We start from the raw sequence: 22,764 nt of genomic DNA, 5'->3' as shown, positions 1-22,764 counted from the left end.
ACATTCAAGTTTAGACTCTAAGTAGTTATGAAGGACATTTCCAGCAACTCTTGACTTTTACCTCAAATGAAAACAAATTACTGTGATAGATTGAAGAATGTGTAGTTTTTAACAGCTCTGAAACTTTTAATACAAATGGAAAACTGCAAATCCTGGTCCCATTGGAATTATCAGCCATTTTCCAGTGACTAAGAAGTCAGAATATCAGTCAAAAACTCAGACACTTTGAGAGGGAAGAATTTTCTGTTGAGAAGTATTTGTATTTTCTGCACTTTGCTAGGCTAGCAGTGTAGAAATAACTGCTCCCAAAGCAAATGAGATTCAGATGCCTTGAAACCAGAACAGTGGCTCAGTTTAAAGCTTTTTTTTTTTTCTTTTCTTTTTTTTCTTTTTCTTTTCTTTTCTTTTCTTTTCTTTTCTTTTCTTTTCTTTTCTTTTCTTTTCTTTTCTTTTCTTTTCTTTTCTTTTCTTTTCTTTTCTTTTCTTTTCTTTTCTTTTCTTTTCTTTTCTTTTCTTTTCTTTTCTTTCCCCAGCATTAGTTTAAGCGCTCATTCTCAAGATAACTCTTTTCCACCTCAGCTGAGAATAGTGGCAAATTCAATGCCTGTCAGTCCTGGAATATTGCCAGTCAGGAGTCCTGAAGCAACTTAAGCAAAGATGTTCATTTAGAAGCCTCATCTTTTGGTTTTTACACTTTGTTATTAGTATTATGCAGAATCATACTGCAGGACAGTGTATCACCGATATGTCTTGCCTGTATTCTGGTAGAAAGATCTGATTGTTTCTGAGGCTGAGAATCTGCTCTGTTCTGCTGCTGAAGAGATACAAGTCCTGAAGGTCTATGCTCCTTATCTTTCCTTCCTCAGCATTGAGAGGAAAGGGATTCTGGAAGCATACTTTCATTAAAAGACAAGATCAGGGCTTTTATTTTTCATTTTCCTAATATAAAATGTTATGCTGAAATAAATTTAATTTTTATTAAGCCTTGCCTTTTTCCAAGGATCCACAAACAGAGAAACAGTATAAGAAAACTGTAGCCAAAAGCAAGGATGTTACTAGCAAAGCTAATTTTAGTATGTAACACTGATAATGAGCACGCAAATTTGCATGCATTTGATTAAACTTTTGCCTGTAAAGTACCATATTAATAGTCATACTTTGAACAACACTGAAGATAACATGAACAATAGTTACTTTAGTAGATATAATGTCACACATAAACTGCCCGTGAGTGTCATTACACATTATCAACCACCACGAGAGTGTATTTGACTATGTACTCTCCATTTAATAACCTACCACAGCTGGGAGTTACTGACTGCTATTTGAAACATGTAAGAATTATGTTCATGGAATCTAGATTGAGAATAGCTGTGAACCTGGACCAGAAGTCATTAATCCTATTATTTCCTGCATTTACAGGTACCTGTGTGCCTGGGGCCTCCAGCTCAAGAAAGATACAAGAGGTTAGAGAGGGCAGGAGAGGGTCCAGAGAAAGGCCATGAAGGTGATCTGTGGCACCTATGCTATGGATAGGTGGAGAGAACTTTGTTAGTTCAGCCGGTAAATGAGAAGACTCTGAGGAGAATTTCCAGTCTCCTCTAAGGGAACTTCAAAAAAGATGCAGAGTGATTTTTTTTTTTTTTTTTTTTCCATGGGCAGTTAGCATTATGACAAGGAGGAATGATTTTAAGCTAAAAGAGGGTAGGTCTAGTCTAGGTGTTAGAACAAAATTCTTTATCCAGGGGTCATCCATAGGTCATCCAAAGAAATTGTGGATGCTCCATCCCTGGAAGTGTTCAAGACCAGGCTGGATGGGGCTCTGAGCAACCTGGTCTGGTGAAATGTGTCCCTTCCCATGGCAAAGGGTGGGAAATAGATAGTCTTTAGGTTTCCTTCCAACCCCTGTGTGTCTATTAGTATATACAAAGAGATATATCTTCAAATATTGCACATATATGCATATGTATGCTGAGCACAGTTGAGAAGCTATGGATGTGTGTGTGCTCTTGCAATAGGTGAAATTAGGAGCCCTTCTCACTGTCTAATCTTGATTAATTCTCTAAATGAAGTCCAAATTTAGCACTCAAATGCTATATCATAATGCTTACTATATTAAAAGGCTGAATGAAGATTACAGAGACATCCTTGACCTTTGATAGTTTTCTCAGCTCTTGCAATTAAATATCACAAGATTTGTTTGGTCACTCTCATCACCTTTGAAATTAGCACCACCAGGTGGTTTGACATTGTTTTGACAGATGGTAACACTAAACATGCACCAAATACACAAATTTCATTGGTTTCTCTCTGTAGTGGGAATATCTGAACAATATTATTTTCAGTATTACAAATAAGTTCTGTCTGTTAAATCTGCCTATAAGCTTTAAAGTAAGATATTAAAAAAATAAAGCAAATTTATTATTTTCTGACTACCATCAATTTGCGATATATTTACTAAAAAAGAATTACTCTTTAGTCATTCTACATACAGACATCATTGGAACTGGAGAAAAAACTCATTATGAAATGGAATTTTTGCAAGCATGGGTCTTTATTTACCTCTTGCCTACACGTTAACTCTAATTTTTTGAGAATAGAACAAGGAAGTGAAATATTTTAATCCAAATGATTTATGTGTTACAAGATTTCATTTTATTACTTCTAGCACATCAAATCTGGAGTCACTTTGAGATCTCACAAGACTTCTCCAAGTACTCTACTCTCTTCACACTGAACTATTGAATCCTGTGCATCAGCAATCCTTTGAAAAAAGCTGCTATTTTGACATTGCCAGACTCAGCAAGTAACTTGCTTCTTTCATGCTCTACATTCCCAAGGCAATATTTCATTAACATCAGTATTTTCCTCCAGTTCCCTCTACACTCTCTTACTTGTGCTTTTGACTAGGAGACAAAATTCCTATAAAATTATTTACAGGATGGCCAAAAATAAAAAGAACCTGTTAGATATATCAGAAAACTTAAATGAAAATATTCCATTAATTAATTTAATTCTATTTAATTGCAGTCTACTTATTTTTCACTGCTAATCTTACCATTTTCTCCTTCACTGATTTTGTTACAACTATAACGAGTTTCCAAATGTCCACCTGATTTGCATCTGAATTTTCCTGAACACTCTCCTCACAGGTATAAAAAAAACCAAACCAAACCCCTCCATTCTTTTTAAATTTTTCTCACCATTACATCCTCTTACATTTACTCAATTTTCTGTAGCACAAACAACCCCTGGACAAATAATTAAGCCTCAGCTTGAAGATTAGTGATGAAGATGTTTCTCCTTTCTTTCTATATCAGATAAAGATGATATCCTAGCGATTTTTTTTTTTTTTTTAAATTAAATTAAATTAAAATAGAGAGAGGAGAAGATTGAAGAGAAGGGAAAGAGGCACAGAGGCCTTCGCCTTTCCACTCTTCTTTACACTGGGAACTACACAACCTCTTTATTATTTGCAATATTGGGTGCCTGTCTCTGCTTTGTGAGGGAAGAGGAGAGAGAAGCAAGAACGAGGACCATGAAAGAACTCACTGCTGCTATGACTTCTTTAGCTCAGTCTTGGCTTGGGGAAAGTAGTCTAATTGCTGTGGGAAGTAGATGTTAATGGAATTGTTCCAAAGACATCCTGAAAACACAGCACTAACTATACACCCAACTATATTTACTCTTACCATAGTGGTAGCAGAATGTAGTCAGTAGGCAAGTTCTTTACAGTGTCTCTGCTTCATTAGTAACCTCTTTGGGTCATGGCACACACCCCCTTTTCAGACTGAACCCTTCTGGAAAAGTCATGCAAGACTTCACCAGAGAACATCTAATATTTGGTACTTCTGGGAGCCTGACTAAAGATTCACAGCTGCTGCTTTTCTTTCCCCTTTCTAAAGGATGATTTGTAATATTTTTTTGGTGAGAAACCTTCAAAATGCTAAACTAATTACTAAAAGACTTACTTGATGAACTGATGGCTTTTAAGTCAGTCTGATAAATTTTGTGAGCCTCAATCACTATTTTAGATTTGCATTTCAGAAAAAATTATGATCATAAATTAATTCAACTCTATTACTTTCTTACATTATAAATTCATTAAATAAGTTTAATATTTTAAATGCCAGCCTCATGTCATAGCACTAAGTACAGAGATATGTCCCTTGACTTTAATATCAGCCATTGCATTTCAACGTATGTGATGGAAACACACAGAGTTGATTTCGTTTGGAATGCAGTTTAAAATATTTCAGTTCTGCCATTCACTTACATTCATACACCTGTGTGCTATATCTAAACTCCTACTGTAGCTGTCAGTCTGCCTGATGGAGCCAGAAAATGGTTTCGCTTAAAAGCCAAAAAAGCTCATTTTGTTTACCTTAGAGTGGGAGAGTAGTGGCATGCGGCTTACTCAAATGTATCCCACATTCAGCCTCCTCCAGGTCTAGTGTCGATATGTCATTCCTTTGGAAGTGTCTTGGAAATGCTCCTAGAGCCTCTAAAACAGCATTAGACACCTATCTCCATACAATGGAATCAAATCTTAGACATATTTTAACCTCAGCTGTATTGCTTTCTGTCATGAGAACAAGGAGAATTAAAAAAAGAAACAACTGACATGCAGCTTTTTAGAACCTAGATGTTTAAACTGAATTTGATGTCCACAGATAGCTTATATACAAAGAGGTAAGCACTAGTAGGGCAGATTCAAAATACAATATTAGATATTAGGAGCAAAATTAAATGAACAAGTAGGTAGGTGGCTGTAGTGGTTTCACATTCACCAAATTCTGTTTGTCAAGCTTAGTGTAGCGGTCTTAGTGTTTACTCTCTTTTTTCCTTGAGGAATAGGATCAGGAGGAGCAAAGCAGGCTCAAGCTTAAAGATAAACAAATAGCTTTATTAACACACACTAAAAGAATGGAAAAGAGAAAAAGAAGTTGAAAAAAATGAAACTTCAAAACACTCCTCCCTCCCCATACAAACTTAACTTTCTTACAAAACAATATAGAGAGACACAACCTATGATTTTCAGTTACTTTCACCATTTAAACATAATCTTTCATCACTTTGGGAGAGGAGTCTCTCTCGAGTCCTATGTAGACATTCTCCACAAGACAAGAACAGTCTGGTGGCTTCCAATGTCACAAATCTGCAACTGCCCAGAAGTTTTGCAGATTTTGCAGTCCCACCCATTGGCAGCCTTTCCCCTGGCTACTCATGGGCCTCTCAGTGTATTTGCGGTACTGTTTAAGAATGCTTCTTCTAGTATAAAATAAGGATTCTCTTCTTCTATCTCTAAAATCATCTCTATCTCAAAAGAAACAGAGATCTCCTTTTACTCCAGGAGTCGAGGTTCTCAAATCACTTTCTCTCTAAAATTATCTTTGTCTCAAAGGCTAAGACCTCCTTTTACCCCAGGAGCAAGGCACTTACTCTGTTCAAGAGTCTCACTTAAATCTCAGTTATATGAATCCCTAACTTTTGATTAGAACTAGCATCTCCCCAAACAACATTAAGATATTACAAGAAACAGACCATTTTTCCACAGTTTACACTAGAGAAGTCCAATTAAAAATGTCCGTTTCCTCAATCCCTCCTTCCAATAATCTTTATCAGTTCTTTCACTCTTGCTCCACTGACTTTATCCTGTGTCTTTTCTGCGTCCACTCTGTCTCTTTCTTCTCTCTCTCAGGGAAGGGTTAGGCCTTGGAAGCTTCATTTTGCCAAGAAAGGGTTAAATCCGCCTAGAGTCCTTTTCTCTCTCACTTGCACCTCATGGTGTTAGATTTTCAAAACGGTGCTGGTGACTGCCGGGGGGGGAGAACTCACACTGAGAGATCAGAGTACCTGGGCAGTCCAGAATCAAAAAAACCAGGCAGGATCATGAATGCCTTTTTTGCCCACCCCTCAGTTTAAATCACGGTGGGCCCCGGCCCAGCCAGGCCCGTAGCTGGTGTCAGGGGCCCGGCGGCAGGGCCGGCCCGGCCCCGTGCTGGCAGCAGATGGAGGCACGGCCCGGCCAGGGCCGCTCCTCTGGGCCCGGCTCAGCCCAGCCCCGGCCCTGGCCAGGGCAACGGGGCCCGGCCGACCCCTGAGTGCTGTACGATGTTACCTTCCTCTCCAGCCAAAAAAGGACTGGCTTGAACAAAATCAGGATTTATATGGGTACTTCCCAAAGTCACATTCAACATTCTTAGTGCTAAAAGCATATGTCAATATCTAAAATTAGCTTCTGATGGGTTCCTGTCCTTTCCAAAACAACTCCAAGGTCCTGAAATTTGTTAACCCATTACAGTGACCCATTATTACTAGTAATACAACTTGGTTGTTTTGATTTCTGTGAGAGGAAAAAAAACCCAAAAAACAACAACAAAAAACCTATAAAAATTTGAAAAAATTAAAAGCCACTGTTTTGAAAATGAGTGGAAGTCATTTTAGTTGTTTGCCATTGTCTTCCATTTTTTTTGTAGCATTGTGAAGAAAATTATTGATCCCAACTTATATGGATTATATGGAATTCATTTTATCTGTACTTTCTCCTTCTGCTGCATTTGCTAAAGAGTCAGCTGGAAAGCCACTCCTTCCATTCTGTTGCATGGTTTTTGGACTTTTTCTAAGATGGATGAAGGTTGAAGCACAGTGTAAAACAGACAAAATACTGCTTACCCTTTAACAAAATAGAAACTGTGTTATGAACAACACATAGTAATGCAACCTGACAAACTGTTAGGACTTTCCTCTCTTGAATTACATAAGCGAAACCAAACATCACAGCCATATTTTGTTGAAATGAGATCTGAAGTGTTACTTTTTTGGTCAGATTTATTAATTTAGTTTTGAGAAGAACCTTGGCAATCAAAGGACAAATCTAGTTTGCTGAAAGTGTTCTTAAGGAGAAATCAACAAACCTCTAGTAAAACAGTGGAAGCAATAGTAAGACTGTTATTTGTTACACTGCTATGTTTAAACAAATATCTCAAGAACAAAAGAATTAGCAGTAAAAGAAACTGGATATCACATAAAAAGCTTTTCTTTAAATCTTTCTTCAAACATTATTTATGCCACTCCTATAAGTTCAGAGCTGTTAAAATGCAATATTAACAATGCCTTCTTCTCAGTAAAATACATTTATTTCTTCTTTTCCAATATCAACATTCTTCCCCTATTCTGTGTAAGTACATTTGCTATTTTGCCCTCAGTAAAAATTAATATGTCCTTTAAGTAATACATAAAAGAAATATCTGGACTAACCTGTTCAGTTCTAGCCCATCAAGACTCCTCACTTATTCATGACTCCACACACTGTAAGGGTCATATGGTTCCTTTTTCTACTCATCACCATGTTTGTTTGCTTGTTTTTCGTTGTTGAGTTCTCACTCAGCCAAGCAAATAGCAAACACACACTGGAATTTAGCTTTACACATAAGTTATACCAATTCCTCAATGGGAATATGTACCCTGCACTCACCTGCTTATCTCCTCAGCATTAGGTATTTGTATTAACACGTGTGGGAGGTGTTTATCATGTACAATGAAGATGCAAATGTCAGACAGCTGACTTCCTGCAGTGTCAGGACAGGGAAGCGGAGAATAAGTAGATTTCAATCTCCTGACTTTCAACAAGCATTAACTTCAAGAAAATCCCACATTTATTTCTCGGAGCAACTGCTTTTGCCATCTGCACAGAACACTTAATGCAAGCTCCAGATACCCAACCTGTATAAATTCCTAATGTTAGCCTGAAGGCTTTTTCAACTCACCAAGCCTCCCTAAGTCGCAGCCAAAAATTACATGGATATCTGACTAGCCTACCAAGCTTGCATTATAAAAAGGAATGGAGCAAACATAAGAAAATAAGAGCCACATTCCTTGTGATTGTTACCATCTTCGAAAAAAAGAAAGGACATTGGAAAAAGCTCAGACAAGCTTACAAATGGAGTGTAAAAATAACAAAGACACAGTTAATTGCTCCCCATGCTCTCTATGAACCAAATCACCACAAAGGCAGGGACCAAGGAAAGTCCATCTCATGTGTTGGACCGAGTTCTCCTGAACTTGCACATCATTTCAAAAGATTGTCAGATTGTTTTCTTAGAACCATAGGATTGCTAAGGTCAGAAAAGACCTCTAAGATGCTCAAATCCAACTGTTAATGTAGCACTTCTACAGTCACCACTGTGCAGCCGTGTCCTGTTGTCCTGTCACTTGTTACCCAGGACAATGAGTGGTGATACTGTCTTAAAGGAATTTAGAGAATAACAGGCTCTTCTGAGACTTCATTCTTTCTGAATATTGCTAGCTCATTTGTTATTCCTTTGAGAAAGCTTATTTCTCTTAAGAATTGTCAGATTCCTCTGTCAGTAATACGCATAAACATAACCAAAGATCTCATGCAGATTTAGTGAACACGTTTATGAACTTTTAAGACAAACAGTTTTAAAACTTCATTTTCAGATACTTTCTCCCTCTTTTTTTTGTTTTGTTTTGTTTTTTTTTTTTGGGGGGGGGGGGCTTGTTTGTGTTTTATTTGTTTGTTTGTTTGAGGTTTTTTTAATTGAGATTTGATAGGTAGTTATTATATGAATGTTTACTCCTTTCTTAAGATCGTCATTCTTAAAAATTCTATACAGAAATAAAACTATAAGCATGTATAGCCAGGATAAAAAGCTCTTCTCAGGTAAGACAGATTTCAAAAATTGTTGGTACCCAGAAATAGCAATTCCCATTTGTAAACATGTTTTACATTATTTAAGATGATAAAGAAATGATGCTTCCACCAGGTTTATGAAAAATTGATTCATTTTCTTTCTTTGCTCACCATTTCCTTCAGTAAAGCAAAGATTTCATTATACATTCTGTGTTCAAAATTTCTGACAATTAATTAAACAATTGTTCATGCATTAGATATGTAAAAATATATATTCTTAAATTGAATTGATAATTTAACAAGTTCCTACTGTGAATGGTTAGCCTTTATAGAAAGAAAGAAAGAAAGAAAGAAAAGGAGAGAGTGAAAAAGAGAAAGAAAAAAGAGAGAGGGAAGGAAGAAGAAAGGAATCTGATTTCCTTCCTTCCTTCCTTCCTTCCTTCCTTCCTTCCTTCCTTCCTTCCTTCCTTCCTTCCTTCCTTCCTTCCTTCCTTCCTTCCTTCCTTCCTTCCTTCCTTCCTTCCTTCCTTCCATCCAACAAAAAATTCTGTACAGTTCACACCATTTCAGTCTTTACCTCTTTGTCTAAAATGCTATACTGTGTTACTAATAGAAACAGTTAAGGATACTGAAGCAGATGCTCAGTTTTTTGGGTTTTTTTACCAACTGGGGATGAAAATAGATTTGAACAATCTCCATAGATGTTGTTATTCCCTGTTTGAACATTGCTGTCATCTGAATTTGAATCTTCAAAGCTGAATATCAGTAAATCAATTATAGGGAGTATTTTTATGGCTAATAAGTACCTAATGAATTTAAGTATGTTAAAGATGGATAAGATTTTTCATATATAATGCAATTTTTAATGCTTTATTTAAACTTCTATTGTTATCTCTATTTGTCTGTATCCCAAGTATTCTTTATAGACACTAATGTTTCTGAACAAGACTTGTTCATATGCATTTTTCTCCACTAAATGTTACAGGCTAACAAAGCAATTAATATTCATAAACATTAAACATGTTCATAACTATAAGTCATGGCTGGACGGCTAGATCCCAAGAGTCATGGTGAATGGTGCAACATACACTTGTTGGCATCACTAGTGGGGCTCCCCATGGTTCACTGCTGTGGCCAGTTCTGTTTATATTTTTATTGATGGTTTAGGAGGGGGCAATGAGTGCACCCTCAGTAATTTTGCAGGTGACAGTGAATTGGGCAGGAATGTTGGTCTGCTGGATGGTACAAAAGCTCTGCAGAGAGCTTGGGACAGGCTGGATCAATGGGCTGAGGCCAGCTGCATGAGGTTAAAAAAGATGAAGTGATGGGTCCTGCACTTGGGCCACAACAGCCCCATGCAGTGCTACAGGAGGGGGAAAGACTGGCTCAAAAGCAGCCCACCAGGAAAGGAACTTGGGTTTCTGGTCAACAGCCCAGGTGACCCAAAAGGCCAGTGGCATTTTGGCCTGTATCACCAACTCTGTGGCCAGCAGGATCAGGGCAGTGATTGTCCCCCTGTACTGGGCACTGGTGAGGCCACACCTCAAATCCCATATCCAGTTTTGAGCCCCTCACTGCAAGAAAGACATTAAGGGGCTGGAGCAAGTCCAAAGGGCAGCAGAGCTGGTGAATGGTCTAGAGAGTGAATCATATGAGGAATTGCAGAGTGAACAGGGATTGTTTAGTCTAAAGAAGAAGAGGCTCAGGAGAGATCTTAGCACTCTCTAAAACTATCCTAAAGGAGATTGTAGCCTGGTGGGGGCTGGCCTTTTCACCCAGGCAACCAGTGACAGGACAACAGGAAATGGCCTCAAGCTGCATCAGGGGAAGTTCAAGTTGGACATCAGGAAGAATTTCTTCACTGAAAGGGTATTTAAACACTGGAATGGAGTGCTCAGAGAAGTGGAGTCACCAACCCTGGAAGCATTCAAGAAACTGGATGTGGCACATAATGCAATGTTTTAGTTGATGTGGTGCTCCTTGTTAAAATGTTGGACTCCATGATCTTGGAGATCCTTTCCAACCCAAATGATACTATGATTCCATGACTGTAAATCACATATATCTTCACTAAGACCTAACTACAGAACTCCAGGTTCACTGACCTATGAACAGCTGCCATCTTATCTTTGTTTGGGGAAAGCCACATGGCTCAACCTGTGGGGAGCGCCACCATCTTGTCTTTGTCCTGGTGGCCACGCGGAACTAGATCAAGGTGATGAACAACTTTTGAGTGTAAAGCACCTTTTTTTTGTTATTAATATTGCTGCTATAACTGTGCATTTCTTATTCCACTGCTGTTTGCTTTCAGTAAACTGTTATCTCAACCCAGAGTCTTTGCCTTTGTCCCTCTCTTGCCAAAGGGGGAGGTGGGAAGAAGAGTGGTTTATTTGTAGGTCTAGTTTCTGACTGGTAGCAAACCACCGCAGTATGGTCCAACCTACCTCTGGATTAAATAAAAATCCATGTAAAAAACGCTGTGAATACAGATTGAGATGATAAACATTAAGTATGTCTGAGTAGCTAAATTCAGCATTTATCTATACTTGATGAAAATTGCAACATCAGATAATTAAAGTTTCTTTATATAAACAGAGGAGATTAATTATGGTATTTTAAATAGCATTATGGAATAATTGACAAAACTTTTCATTTTCATAGCTACTGTTACACACTTACTAGAAATTATTCATCCAAATATAACTAAAAAATTCTCTTTAAGGAGCTTGATTTGTAGGTTTTTGTGCTTTACTTTTAAAGAGAGCTGTCATAATCAGAAAAAAACATGTTGAATATGCTATTGGACAAACAATGTGATATGAAATGTCTCACAGGTTACATAAAGAGCTCACAGAATAATGTTTTTATAAACACATTTTTTAGTAAAAATCTCCTTCAGCACACACAAATCAGACAGTAATCTGTGATCCCCCCCTCTATCCAAGACAAAAAACCAAAACAAACAAACAAACAAACGAACAAACAAAAAGTGGCAGACAGTAAACCTTTCCAGCTGCTGATAAAGCAATTTCCACATCTTCTGCATTGTGTATTCCTTTTCTAGCCAGTCAGTTGCTTTACACTTTGCTTTTGACTCTTTCTATTGTGTATTAGTAGTAAGACCACTTTTATAGTTATCTGGATAGAGAGGAACACTGAAAAGGGCTGGGAAAATACCTGTGTAAACCACATTAAAGAAGCAGAAAGAAGCTGAACACCTGTTGCAGAAAGCAGAAGCAGAATACAGTTCAGTTTCTGGTGATAAAACTTGATGAAACAGAAGGTTAAATATTTTTGGAAGACATCTGGCACCCAGCCTTTATTATCAGGTTAAGCCAGAGAATGTATGTAAAAATGCTGAAAATTCGCCTTCTGTTTTCCTTGATACAATTACTTTATATCAAATAGCATTTTTTTTTTTTTACAGAAAAAAAGAAAAGTTAATTAAGGCAAATTACTTAATGGAATCCACATAAAATTAAATCAGAATGTAAAAAAAGGTGGTGTTTTCTTTTTTTTTGTTTGTTTGGTTGGTTGGTTGGGTTTTTTTTACTCTAGGATAGTGATTGCAAGAGTGAAACCAAAATCAGAGAAAGGAACAGATGACTTATTCATCCAGTCCCAACCACCTTATAAATTTTAGGTTTTTTTATAAATGAATAAATTTATACAAAAGAAAATTTAATATGTTCAAGACATTCAATAACAATTTCTAGTCAGGCATTAAAAAAACCTTCAGGGATGGAAATGCCAGGAGGAGAAGAAAAAGAACACAATCAGAAAAAAAATTCTTTGGTACAGAAGTCTTGCTATTAAAAGCCTTGTTTTATATTTGGTCAATTAAAATGCAGTATATTAAAATATAGTACCTTATAACACATGCATAGAGCCCGCTGTCTTGTACCACTGTTGGTCTGAACCAAATGGAGTCTTCTTCTTTGCTCATTCTGGTTCCATCAAAAGCTATAGGTTCCTCAAAATCTCCAGGTCCAGAGCTTTTGTACCACATCAAACTAAGTCCAGCACTTTGGGCTAGGGAGTAATTAGCTCTAATATATCCATAAAAGAGTGCACATTTTATACGAACAGGTTCTCCCACTAGAACTTGATATTTCTTGTAATCCACAGACCAGTCAGTGCATCCATCAGCTACAAGAGAAGAGAAAATGACAAGAGATTGTCAAAAGGCTTTGGAAAGCTTTATTCACACAGCAGTCTTTATTGTGGGAAAGTATTGCATTTGGAAAGAAAAAAAAAGGGGGAAGAAAAAAAAAAAAAAAAAAAAGTCCACTGAGAGACTAGCAGTATGCTTTGTATCCCTGAAAAATTAACTGTCTTTTCATGATGTTTATGTCATGTACTTGTCTATAGTGGACAGAGCTTTAGGACATATATTGCTAAATGTTGATAATCTCTGAGCAATAACTGAGCAATTGCTCTTTTATGTTTTGTGGAACTCCAGCATGACCAGATATAAAATACTGAAATTAAATGAAATGAGTGCAACACAGAGGGCATGTGGTTCACAGGATGTCACCATCTAAATTGCATCAATCAAATATCTTCGGGGTTACCATGTTAGTGAAAGTCTCAGAAGATATCAGGACGAGGAGCTGTGGTCTGAACCAAAAAGTGTGAAAGTTTGGGATAGATTTAAAGGAGGAGAAGAAACTGTCTTTACAATATGACCAGATGCACAAAAAGATACTTCCAGGAAAATAACTATCAGTAATCTGAATGGATTATTCAAGGACATGTTAAACAGCTCTTACTTGGAATTCCTGACTTTCCAAAACTACATTACAAATTATGGTTATGAATGTTTTCTTTTTTTTTTTCCTGTTGAATATAATCAGCTCTTACCAATACTCTCCCACAATAACTGCTTGTCAGAAAGCCAAACTAAATTTACTTCACATTCTGAACCCCAGTAACAAAAGTAAATCCCAAGGCCAAAACCCACCAAGCTCACACCCTCTTCCCCTGTATTTTTGGTTGAAAATAGCAAAACAACAAAAGGAAAAGAGGTATTTTCTACAATGCCTTCCTTAATAAAAGCTTATCTATTTTTTCTTAAGCAATTTCAACCATGAAAATTCACCATTAGGTTCATACACTAAAAAACTCAGTGTCCAGTCTCAGTTAGTTAATTAAGCTCCAATCCAGTCAGTAGGAAGCAATCAGTACATCCATAGGACTATTTATTTTGTTTTAAAATTAGTATATATGTCTCATATAAATATTTTGTCTTTGAATTTGACACTTTATTAACTTTAAAAGAGCTTAGATAGATAGATAGCCATCTTAGAAAATCAAGTTTTGCAAAGCTCCATTTTCATCCTAGAACTGGTTGAACACTGACTTTAACAGAGAATTCCAGCTACAGTGCAAAGTAAAGCAGTGTTTGCACTTAACACTTAGACAATATTTTGATCTGTTACTTGGGAGAAAAATATACTAGATAGTGATTTTTTGAGTCCTATATTTGGATAATGACACAGTACTTATTATAAATTGCAAAATAAGACTCAGACATTTTCACACATTCCTGTGTAACCAATAATCTAAGTTGATCCAACATAGAAAGATGGAGCAATAAAAAAATAAAAACTTTAGACTGAATTTGCATTGTGAACAGATTTCGCACAAAAAAATATTTCTTAATATCTTTGGACTGTCTCCTCCTGCATTTACTTTTACAACCAGGAAGGAAAAATAATTTGTCCCAATTTTCCTACACAACAGTTCCTAAAAAGTAGTAACTGTTGTTACAAGGCCCTAATAAGCCCTAATAAGTTGTACTTGTGCATAAAATTGAAGTGAATGGAAACAAAGCTGCACTATTAGCTTCCCCTTAGGACCAAAGAAACTAACTTTCATTTATTCCAGAATTCAATTACACCTTTTATCATTTCATTTTTACCTCTCTGAAAGAGCATTCTCTCTCATCTGATTTTATTTCTCTCTGCTTCCAAATCCCAATGCCAAAAATGAATTAACAGCCACCTCTAAGCAGTGTTAATTTCATTATAAAAGTTACCAGGTAATAACTTCTTCATCATACTTTATCATCAGATTGTAATTTTGCTTTTCATTGCTTAATTTAGCTAGTACACGTTGGTTTACATTGTTAGTCTGTAAGTTATGCCTTCTCTCTCAGGATATTCAGTTCTAATGGTTCCCAAATTCTTTAACTTGCAGACTCCATGAGAATATATTGCTGAAAAACACCAACTGTCTTTCAAGCTTCGTGTATTGGATGAAGGATTAACTATGCAGGGTAGATGCCATTGACTTTATTTCAGCATATTTCTCACAAGGGACCTGGAGGTCCTGGTGGATGGAAAGTTGAACATGAGCCAGCGGTGCCCTGGCAGCCAGGGGGGCCAAGCGTGTCCTGGGGGCACCAGACCCAGCATGGCCAGCCGGGCAAGGGAGGGGATTGTCCCCTCTGCTCTGGGCTGGGACAGCCTCACCTCCAGTGCTCAGTGCATTTTGTGGTGGCAAAATACAAAAAAGACATTAAGTTGTAAGAGAGCATCCAAAGGAGGGCCATGAGGATGGTGAAGGGTCTGGAAGGGAAGCTCTATGAGGTCACTTGTCTTGCTTAGCCTGGAGAAGAGAAGAGCAAGGGTCTCACTGTGGTCTTCAACATCCTCACAAGGAGAAGCAGAAGGGCAGGTCCCAATTTCTTCATGCTCACGACCACAGACAGGACTTGAGAAAATGGCATGAAGCTGCATCAGTGGAGGTTTGGGTTGGATATCAGGAAACTGCTTTCCAGACAGTGGTTGGGCACTGGAACAGGCTCCCCAGGAAAGTGGTCACAGTACCAAGCATGACAGAGTTTAAGAAGTGTTTGGACAATGCTCTCAAGGCACATGGTGTGACTCTTGGGGTATCCTGTGCAGGGCCAGGAGTGGGACCCCATGATCTGACGGGTGCCCTCTAACTCAGCATATTGTGTGATTCTAGATAGGCCTGCTAAGGATCATCTGATTTATCTATGTATTCACTGAACTCTTTGTTCATTTTTTGGCACAAACCACGTCAAAATGTCCCACCAGATATCTTAAGAGAATATCTACTTGTCCTGGATTCAGGTAGGAGAGCGTTAATTTCTTTTCAGCCGCTGTTACAGTGCTGTATTTTGGATTCAGAACTAATGAGTCCACACCTGGAGTGCTACATCCAGCTCTGGGCTCCTGAATATAAGTGATATGTACAGACTGCAGTGTCCAACAAAGGCCAACAAAGCTGATTAAGGGACTAGAGCACCTCTGCTATGATCACAGGCTGGGAGCTGAGACTGTTCAGCCTGGAGATTGTTTATGGGGGATCTTAGTAATGACTACAAATTCCTGAAGGGAAGGTGCAAAGTGCCAGTCTCTTTCACTGGTGCCCAGTAACAGGACAAGAGGCAATGGGCATGTATTGAATCATGGCAGGCTCTTTCGGAACACCAGGATTTTTTTATTTTTATTTATTTTTTATTCCCCCCCCCCCCCCCCCCCCCCCCCCCCCCACCAACACACACACCCGTAAGGTTTACTGCAAATTCACACACAAGGTTGTGGATTCTCCATTCTTGGAGATATTTAGAAGCCAGAGAGACATGGTGCTGAAAAACCATTTCTAGGTGGACCATATGGCCTACAGAGATCTCTTCCAACCTCAACCATTCTGATCTTTATTACAGTTACACTCAGTGATAACCTTAAGGAAACATATGTCCTCTTGTCTAAGCAGTCTTTGAATGAAGTGAACATGAGTGTTTCTCTCCCTGCTTTCAGAAATATTACAGCCATTAAACTGCCAACAGTGACATTCAAGTCACTTAGAACTGTATTAACCTTATTACAGCTGGAAGGCTTAATACCTTAAAAATCTTACAGGAAAATCCTTACACTACTGCTCAGCCAATGTGCTAATCTATGCGAAGGTGCTAATTCAATTTTTTCAGTTGTAATAGAAGTTCATCATTCCTATCATAAGACACAGATATCCTCCTGTGATATTTTCTGATAGCTGATCTTTCAGAAGGTAACTGTCGATCTCTGCATTAAATGCTCCCTATTCCACAGCGACTGAGGAACATAAACAGAAGTTAAAACCACATAATGAAAAGAAAAACAGATTGTCATGTCCTTAAAAATATTACTGTGAATATTACTCAGATGATGATAGCATGCATGCACCGTAACCAGCACTTTCTACATATATTCTGTATGTGGTGTGTAAAGCACGTGCCCTTTTTTCAGTCTAGAAAAGCTTGAATGTATCAAAAACTAATTAAAAGCCCGATTTCCAAATTCCTTGGAGAACATAAAGATACATTTTAAAAGACCCAAGTATATATTCACATAATTTTTTTGATTTTTATACTGACATTGCTACCTTTAAAATGTTATATATTTACATGTTAAATGGTGCTACTGGCTTTGTATATATAGACAGAAAACAACAAATGTTTAATATAATTCAGATTTTTAATATTAAATAGATTGAATATTTCTATTCAGTTTCCCATTATAACTGTGTCCACTTTTACCTTGATTGATTTTTTTTTTTTCCTTTGTGCAAAAGTAGGGCATTGACCAAATAAATTATCTAATGTTTCCTCTCTTAATTATGGCTGCTACTGACACAAAATCAACACCTTCAACTATGGTGGTTCAAAACAACTATGGGGAAAAAGTACACTCAATACTATTCGATGTTTTTATTTATATGGTCGCATCAAGCAGTCAATCATCTTTTATAAATTAAAAAATACTTGAATAATTCAACAGCTTTGAAATCTCACAACTGCCTTCAAAAGAATGGTTGTAGTCCCTGATCACTATTTTAATATGCTGCCAGTAATTGCTACACATAATAGCACAACACAGAGTCCAGGATAAATATAATTCACTTGGTTATTTCATTGAGTGATTTCAGGGTATGAAATAAACCACACTGCATCACTGTCCTAATAATGAAATCCTTCTGCTCAATAAACAAGGTGTCTTGCAGGCTGTACCTGCTGGTTTGGACCCAACACACAGAATTTTTAACATTTCTAAGAAGGCCTTTCCCTTAATTTTTGGTATCATATGTATCATTTTCAAGGTAAAATTCAGTGTTGAAAATGACAAAAAAAGTAAAGCTAATAACTCCTGGATCTGCTGCTACAGCCTGGTCTCATTCAAAAGCTTTAATTCAATATATAGGTTTCAGGGTTATGAAAAGTCATCACGTTTTCAATATATTGGTTAAAATCCAATTTCCAGACATCTAAACAAATTAGATCTGACAGTTAAAAACAGTTCTCCTAAAACATTTGTAAAAGAAATAGCAAATTATCCTATTTTTTTTCACTTCATGATATTTCATGAAATAAAAATTAACAACAGATTTATTTTTTTCCTGATCACTTGTGTTTGTAATTCTATTCTTAATTTAATTTTATATAAAGGGGATTATGCAATGTCACGTCTTCGATTTATTTGTCAGCTACTTTGGGTTTTTTTAATAAGGCAATTGCAAACCTAATAAAGTGATATCATGTATCACATTCTGAAATATTCTGAAAAGTGGGCGTGTAAAGGAGAAAGCAGCAGGTCTTGTCCCTAAAGCTGGAAAACTGTCAATGAGGGCACTAGGGGATGCAGAAATAAGCTGGCAGTATGTAGGGAGCATCAATATGCTGGGTAGAGAAATCAAACTAAGGATGTTGTATATGTGCTGTAAGATTTTTTGGTAGGGTGGCAAATAGCAGGCATAACAGGTCAAGAAAACAGGCATTCCTTACTTGGCTGCACATAATACAGCATTTCAAAAGTTAATTGAGTGATGCATAAGACAGGATTACTTTCTTTAAAACAATTTTCACAACAATATCTTACCATCAAAATCACAATCTGTTCTGGATTACCTCTCTTTACTGTCCTTACTTTCTACTTTTTGCTTAGACTAGCAGGCATTAAAAAAAAAAAAAAAAAAAAAAAAATCATCGTTTATAGCACACATTCCAGTGCCTGAGACAATTAACTCTATCCAACATAACACATGGTATTCTAGTGTGGGTTCTCATTATGAAGACACACAAAGTTTGTCTATTTTTTGGTTTGCGTATGCTTTTATTTGATACAAACATAAGCTCTGACAGGAATGAAGAAGCAGAGCTTAGAAACAACACATTATGGAGATGAGAGAGAACATGGTCAGTTCTATTCTTAGACTGCTTAGATTTTGCTCTTTCAAACTACTACTAGGATAAAATTGGAAAAAATAATAAAAAATTAAATTAGTACTAATATTATCAAATTACCACATCAGGTATTTTATATGCAATTAAAATTCTTTTTTTACTGACTTCTATTACAGCTTTGCATATTGCTATACTGCACTTCTGTTGGATACAGCATTTTCATTTTGAAAAGGCATTTTTCATTCTCTTGAAACCTCATGTAAAAATTATGATTTAGGCTAAAAAAACATATTTTGATCTCAGTCTAAAGCTATGTAGTGGCTGTTATGAGAGGGTGCTAGTAATGGAAAAAGATGTTGAATGACATTTCAGGGAAACAGAAAAATTATTTTTGACATCATCATCTACTAAAGAATTTAGTTCCTAAAAACTGCACTTTTCACAACCCCTGATGAGTTGTAAAAGGGGTAGATGAGATAATTGAGGAATTTTGGCAAATGCACTTGCCCATAGGAAGAGGAATAATGAAAAAAAGAAGTCTATGTCTTGCCATAAATTAATTCAAAATGCTGTGTTTCTTGGCTTCAGAATACTGCAGTAATGAGAAACAGAGTATATATCCTAGGTATTGGGCTACTTAGAGGCATAATAAGCATGAAAATAGCTTTATGTCAATCTGGTGGGAAGTTTTTTATGTCCTTCTCTCTTTTATCTAATCCACGCCAAATTAAATAGAACTTTTGTCTGAATTATTACTAATCCTTTAATTGCCACAAGTATTTTGTAGGAAAAGTAAAACCACAAAAGGTATTCTAAGAAAAAAAAAAATAATAATGACAAAGTAAAACCTGTTCAAGATAGACCAATAGACCAATGCAGGAGCAAATGCTGCATTTCCTGAGCTCCTACTCTAAAGCAAGAGTTTTTCCCTGTGGCTTATTCAGTCCTTTTTGCATCTTTCAAACCCTCCTATTCTGTTTTACCATGTCATATAGATTAGGAAGCTCCTTAAACACACACTTTAAAGGTATCCTGGCTGGACTGACTGATCAGGCTTGGATTGACCCCAGGCCAGCAACAAGCACCCACACAGCTTCTCAATCACTAAACCACACATGCAATAGAACAGGGGAAAGAATAGGAAAAGCAAAAGAAAAATAATTGGTGAGGATAAATGTAGTTTAATAAGTGAAGAGAAAAAAGCCACACATGATGCATAAGCACTCCCTCATTATCTCCCACAAGTAGACCAATGTTCAGCTGGTATCTGAACAATGACTACCTCAATAGCCAAAACCTCCAAATTTTATTCTGATCATGATGTTATTTGGTGTGGAATATCCCTTTGGCCAATTTGAGTGAGTTGTCCCACCAGTGTCCCCTCTCAATGTCTTGTCCCCCACCCTTGGGGAGTTCAGTGGGAAAAAAAGAAGTCCTGTGGTGCAATAGTCAAAACACTGGTGTGTTACTAACACTCTTTTAGTCACAAATCCAAAACACAGAATCTAAAGGCTGCTGTGAATAAACATAACTCCCATCTCGGTCACACCTGGTACACAGGTCCCTAAACTTCTGTGTGCTTCTGTCTGCTACCTTCTTTCAATTATTCATTTTCAGCTCAGGAACTGCCTGTACATTTACAGTTACATCATAGAGATGGCAGCATAATTTAATAAACAGCCACAAAACACGAGAGTCTGTTTACTAGATTAATTTCCAAAGCCTGATATTAAATTGCATTAATTTCTGTGCCTATTTGAAATTATTTGGTTCTTATTTGTTTTATCTACTACATAACTTCATTTGAGGGTGGTTCTACATCCTGTGTTTCTTTCACAGAATCACAAAATAGTCTGAGTTGGAAGGGACCCACAAGGATCATCGAGTTCAACTCTTAAGTAAATGGCCCATAATGGGACCAAACCCTAAACTTTGGTGTTGTTATCACCAAATCCTTTGTATTCCTTATGTGGCTATACCAGATTATCTGCAGTTCTTTTTGAACCTTAAGAGTTCAAGTTTCTTTCCTCAGTACTCCCCAAACATACTGTGACTTATTTTGACAACTTCCACCCAGTCTCACTATCACACAATTTCTATATAATGCATAACTTTTTATACAACCTTATATATATATTACATATATATATTTAGATATAGACTCTCAACATGAGTATGTGAGGAAGTCAAGTCTGGTACATGCTGGTCTTAAACCTCCCTCTAGAATGACTAAACGAACTGACTGAAACAAAACAGTAGCTCAGCCTGAAGAGAATTACCATGGGGAGAGGTTGAACTAATTTCTAAAAACTGAACACACATGTAAGGGTAGGGGTTTTTTTCCTTCAGAAAGATTTCCCAGAAAAGAATCTCTGGGCCAAACTGGGTTATCATGTTGCATAGCAGATGGCAAATTATTTAATCTCTTCCATAATCTCTCAATTATTGAAACTGCTTCTGAAAATACATTCTGTTCACCAGTAGCTTCATTTTGGAGATTATGAGGAAGATCAAGGATCTTTTCATGTTGGAATTTCAGTAGCCCTTGAGTAACAGCTGCACTGTATACATCTAAACTTTTCCTACAAAGAACTCAACCACTTAATATCACAAAGTAGCTGAATATCAGTTGACCTGAGATAACTAAATATGTAAGAACTGTCCGTTTGCAGTAAATTTAAGAAAATTCAGCACATTAGTTCATAACACAAGAGGATTGAAATTAATCAAATGACAGCATGTGAATAGGAGAGTACAATTACCTATTTGCTGTGACTTTTCTGGTGGAAGTTTCTTAAAATGCGTTATCATGACTATGTGACTAGTACTGTACAGCAAAGAATTGCAGTGAGAGCTTCATAAAGAGCTGAAACCCAAAACCCCACTTTATTTCAAATAGACTTTGAATCAAAGTACCATTTACTTTAAAATTTCAAAGATTATAAGTTCTGACCATATAATCATTAGGTATAAATAGGCCATGATGTTACCAGGAATATACATATTTTTGAAAAATTACATATTTCTGTTTATTATTGCATTCTACCTTACTTTCATTCCTAAAATACTGAGAGAATGTTGATATATGGAAACTGGGATCTAGGATTTTAAATATCAATATTCTTTGTGAAAGAATATGTTACCTGCATACAACTCCCAGTGGTTTTGATGGCTGTTTCTTGCCTACAAGTAGGCCTGCTAGACACGGATTTATTTAAAGTCATATATGAATCAGCTATTTGTATTTAAAACTGCAATTAGATAGAAGCTGGAATGCAGTATAGCATTGGAGAGCACAAAGCAGTTCTAGGAAGTTTGTATTTTTCTTTACTCAATATGACAAAGTAATTTATTTTTCCCAAAGCTGGGAAGAATATTTTGATAATCTTTAGAGTATATCACGACCTCAGTTTGATTTAGTGTGTGTGCATTTGCATGCAAAAAGAATTGAACTAGCAATTGCAGTGTTCCTGAACAGGGACATGATGTCAATATTTATATCAATATGTTAATGCAAATGTATGGTGCCATTAGGAATCTGTTAAGCAAGGCTTTAGTAATCATCAGCAGTTCCGAGACAGTCCAGAAACATTTAGAGACTTGAAGAGAGCCCTGGCTGCTTTGGGGCAGGTCGGTGGAGCAGAGCGAAAGGCTGAGTCTGGGAGGAGGGAAGGAGGTACAGGGCAGAGAGATCTGGGAGGGCAGCTGCTCTGTGGCCTGGTTATGGCTGTCAAGGCACCCTGGTGTGGCTTGGAAATGATCATCATTGCACTGGGAGAGCAGAGGGATTTTCCACATCTCAGGTCAGATCAGCACCTGCACTGTGCTTCCACCAGACAGGGGCGAATCATGACTGAAGATGGGGAAAAATCCCCACCAACTGCCCCCTCCATAAGGACCAGGTGGCACTTTTGCT

General features: G+C 37.1%; 1 protein-coding gene across 1 annotated transcript in view; it reads right to left on the bottom strand.

The window, feature by feature from the left end:
• Window positions 1–22,764, bottom strand: part of IL1RAPL1 (interleukin 1 receptor accessory protein like 1) — a 385,087-nt gene that overhangs the window by 308,054 nt on the left and 54,269 nt on the right. Inside the window, exon 3 of the mRNA XM_058419303.1 lies at window positions 12,526–12,805. Coding sequence (XP_058275286.1) covers window positions 12,526–12,805 — 280 coding nt within the window. The remainder of the gene's footprint in view (window positions 1–12,525; window positions 12,806–22,764) is intronic.

This window comes from Hirundo rustica, chromosome 2 (genome assembly GCF_015227805.2).
Source record: "Hirundo rustica isolate bHirRus1 chromosome 2, bHirRus1.pri.v3, whole genome shotgun sequence".
Lineage (NCBI taxonomy): Eukaryota > Metazoa > Chordata > Aves > Passeriformes > Hirundinidae > Hirundo > Hirundo rustica.
This window is presented reverse-complemented; position numbering and strand designations above follow the sequence as displayed.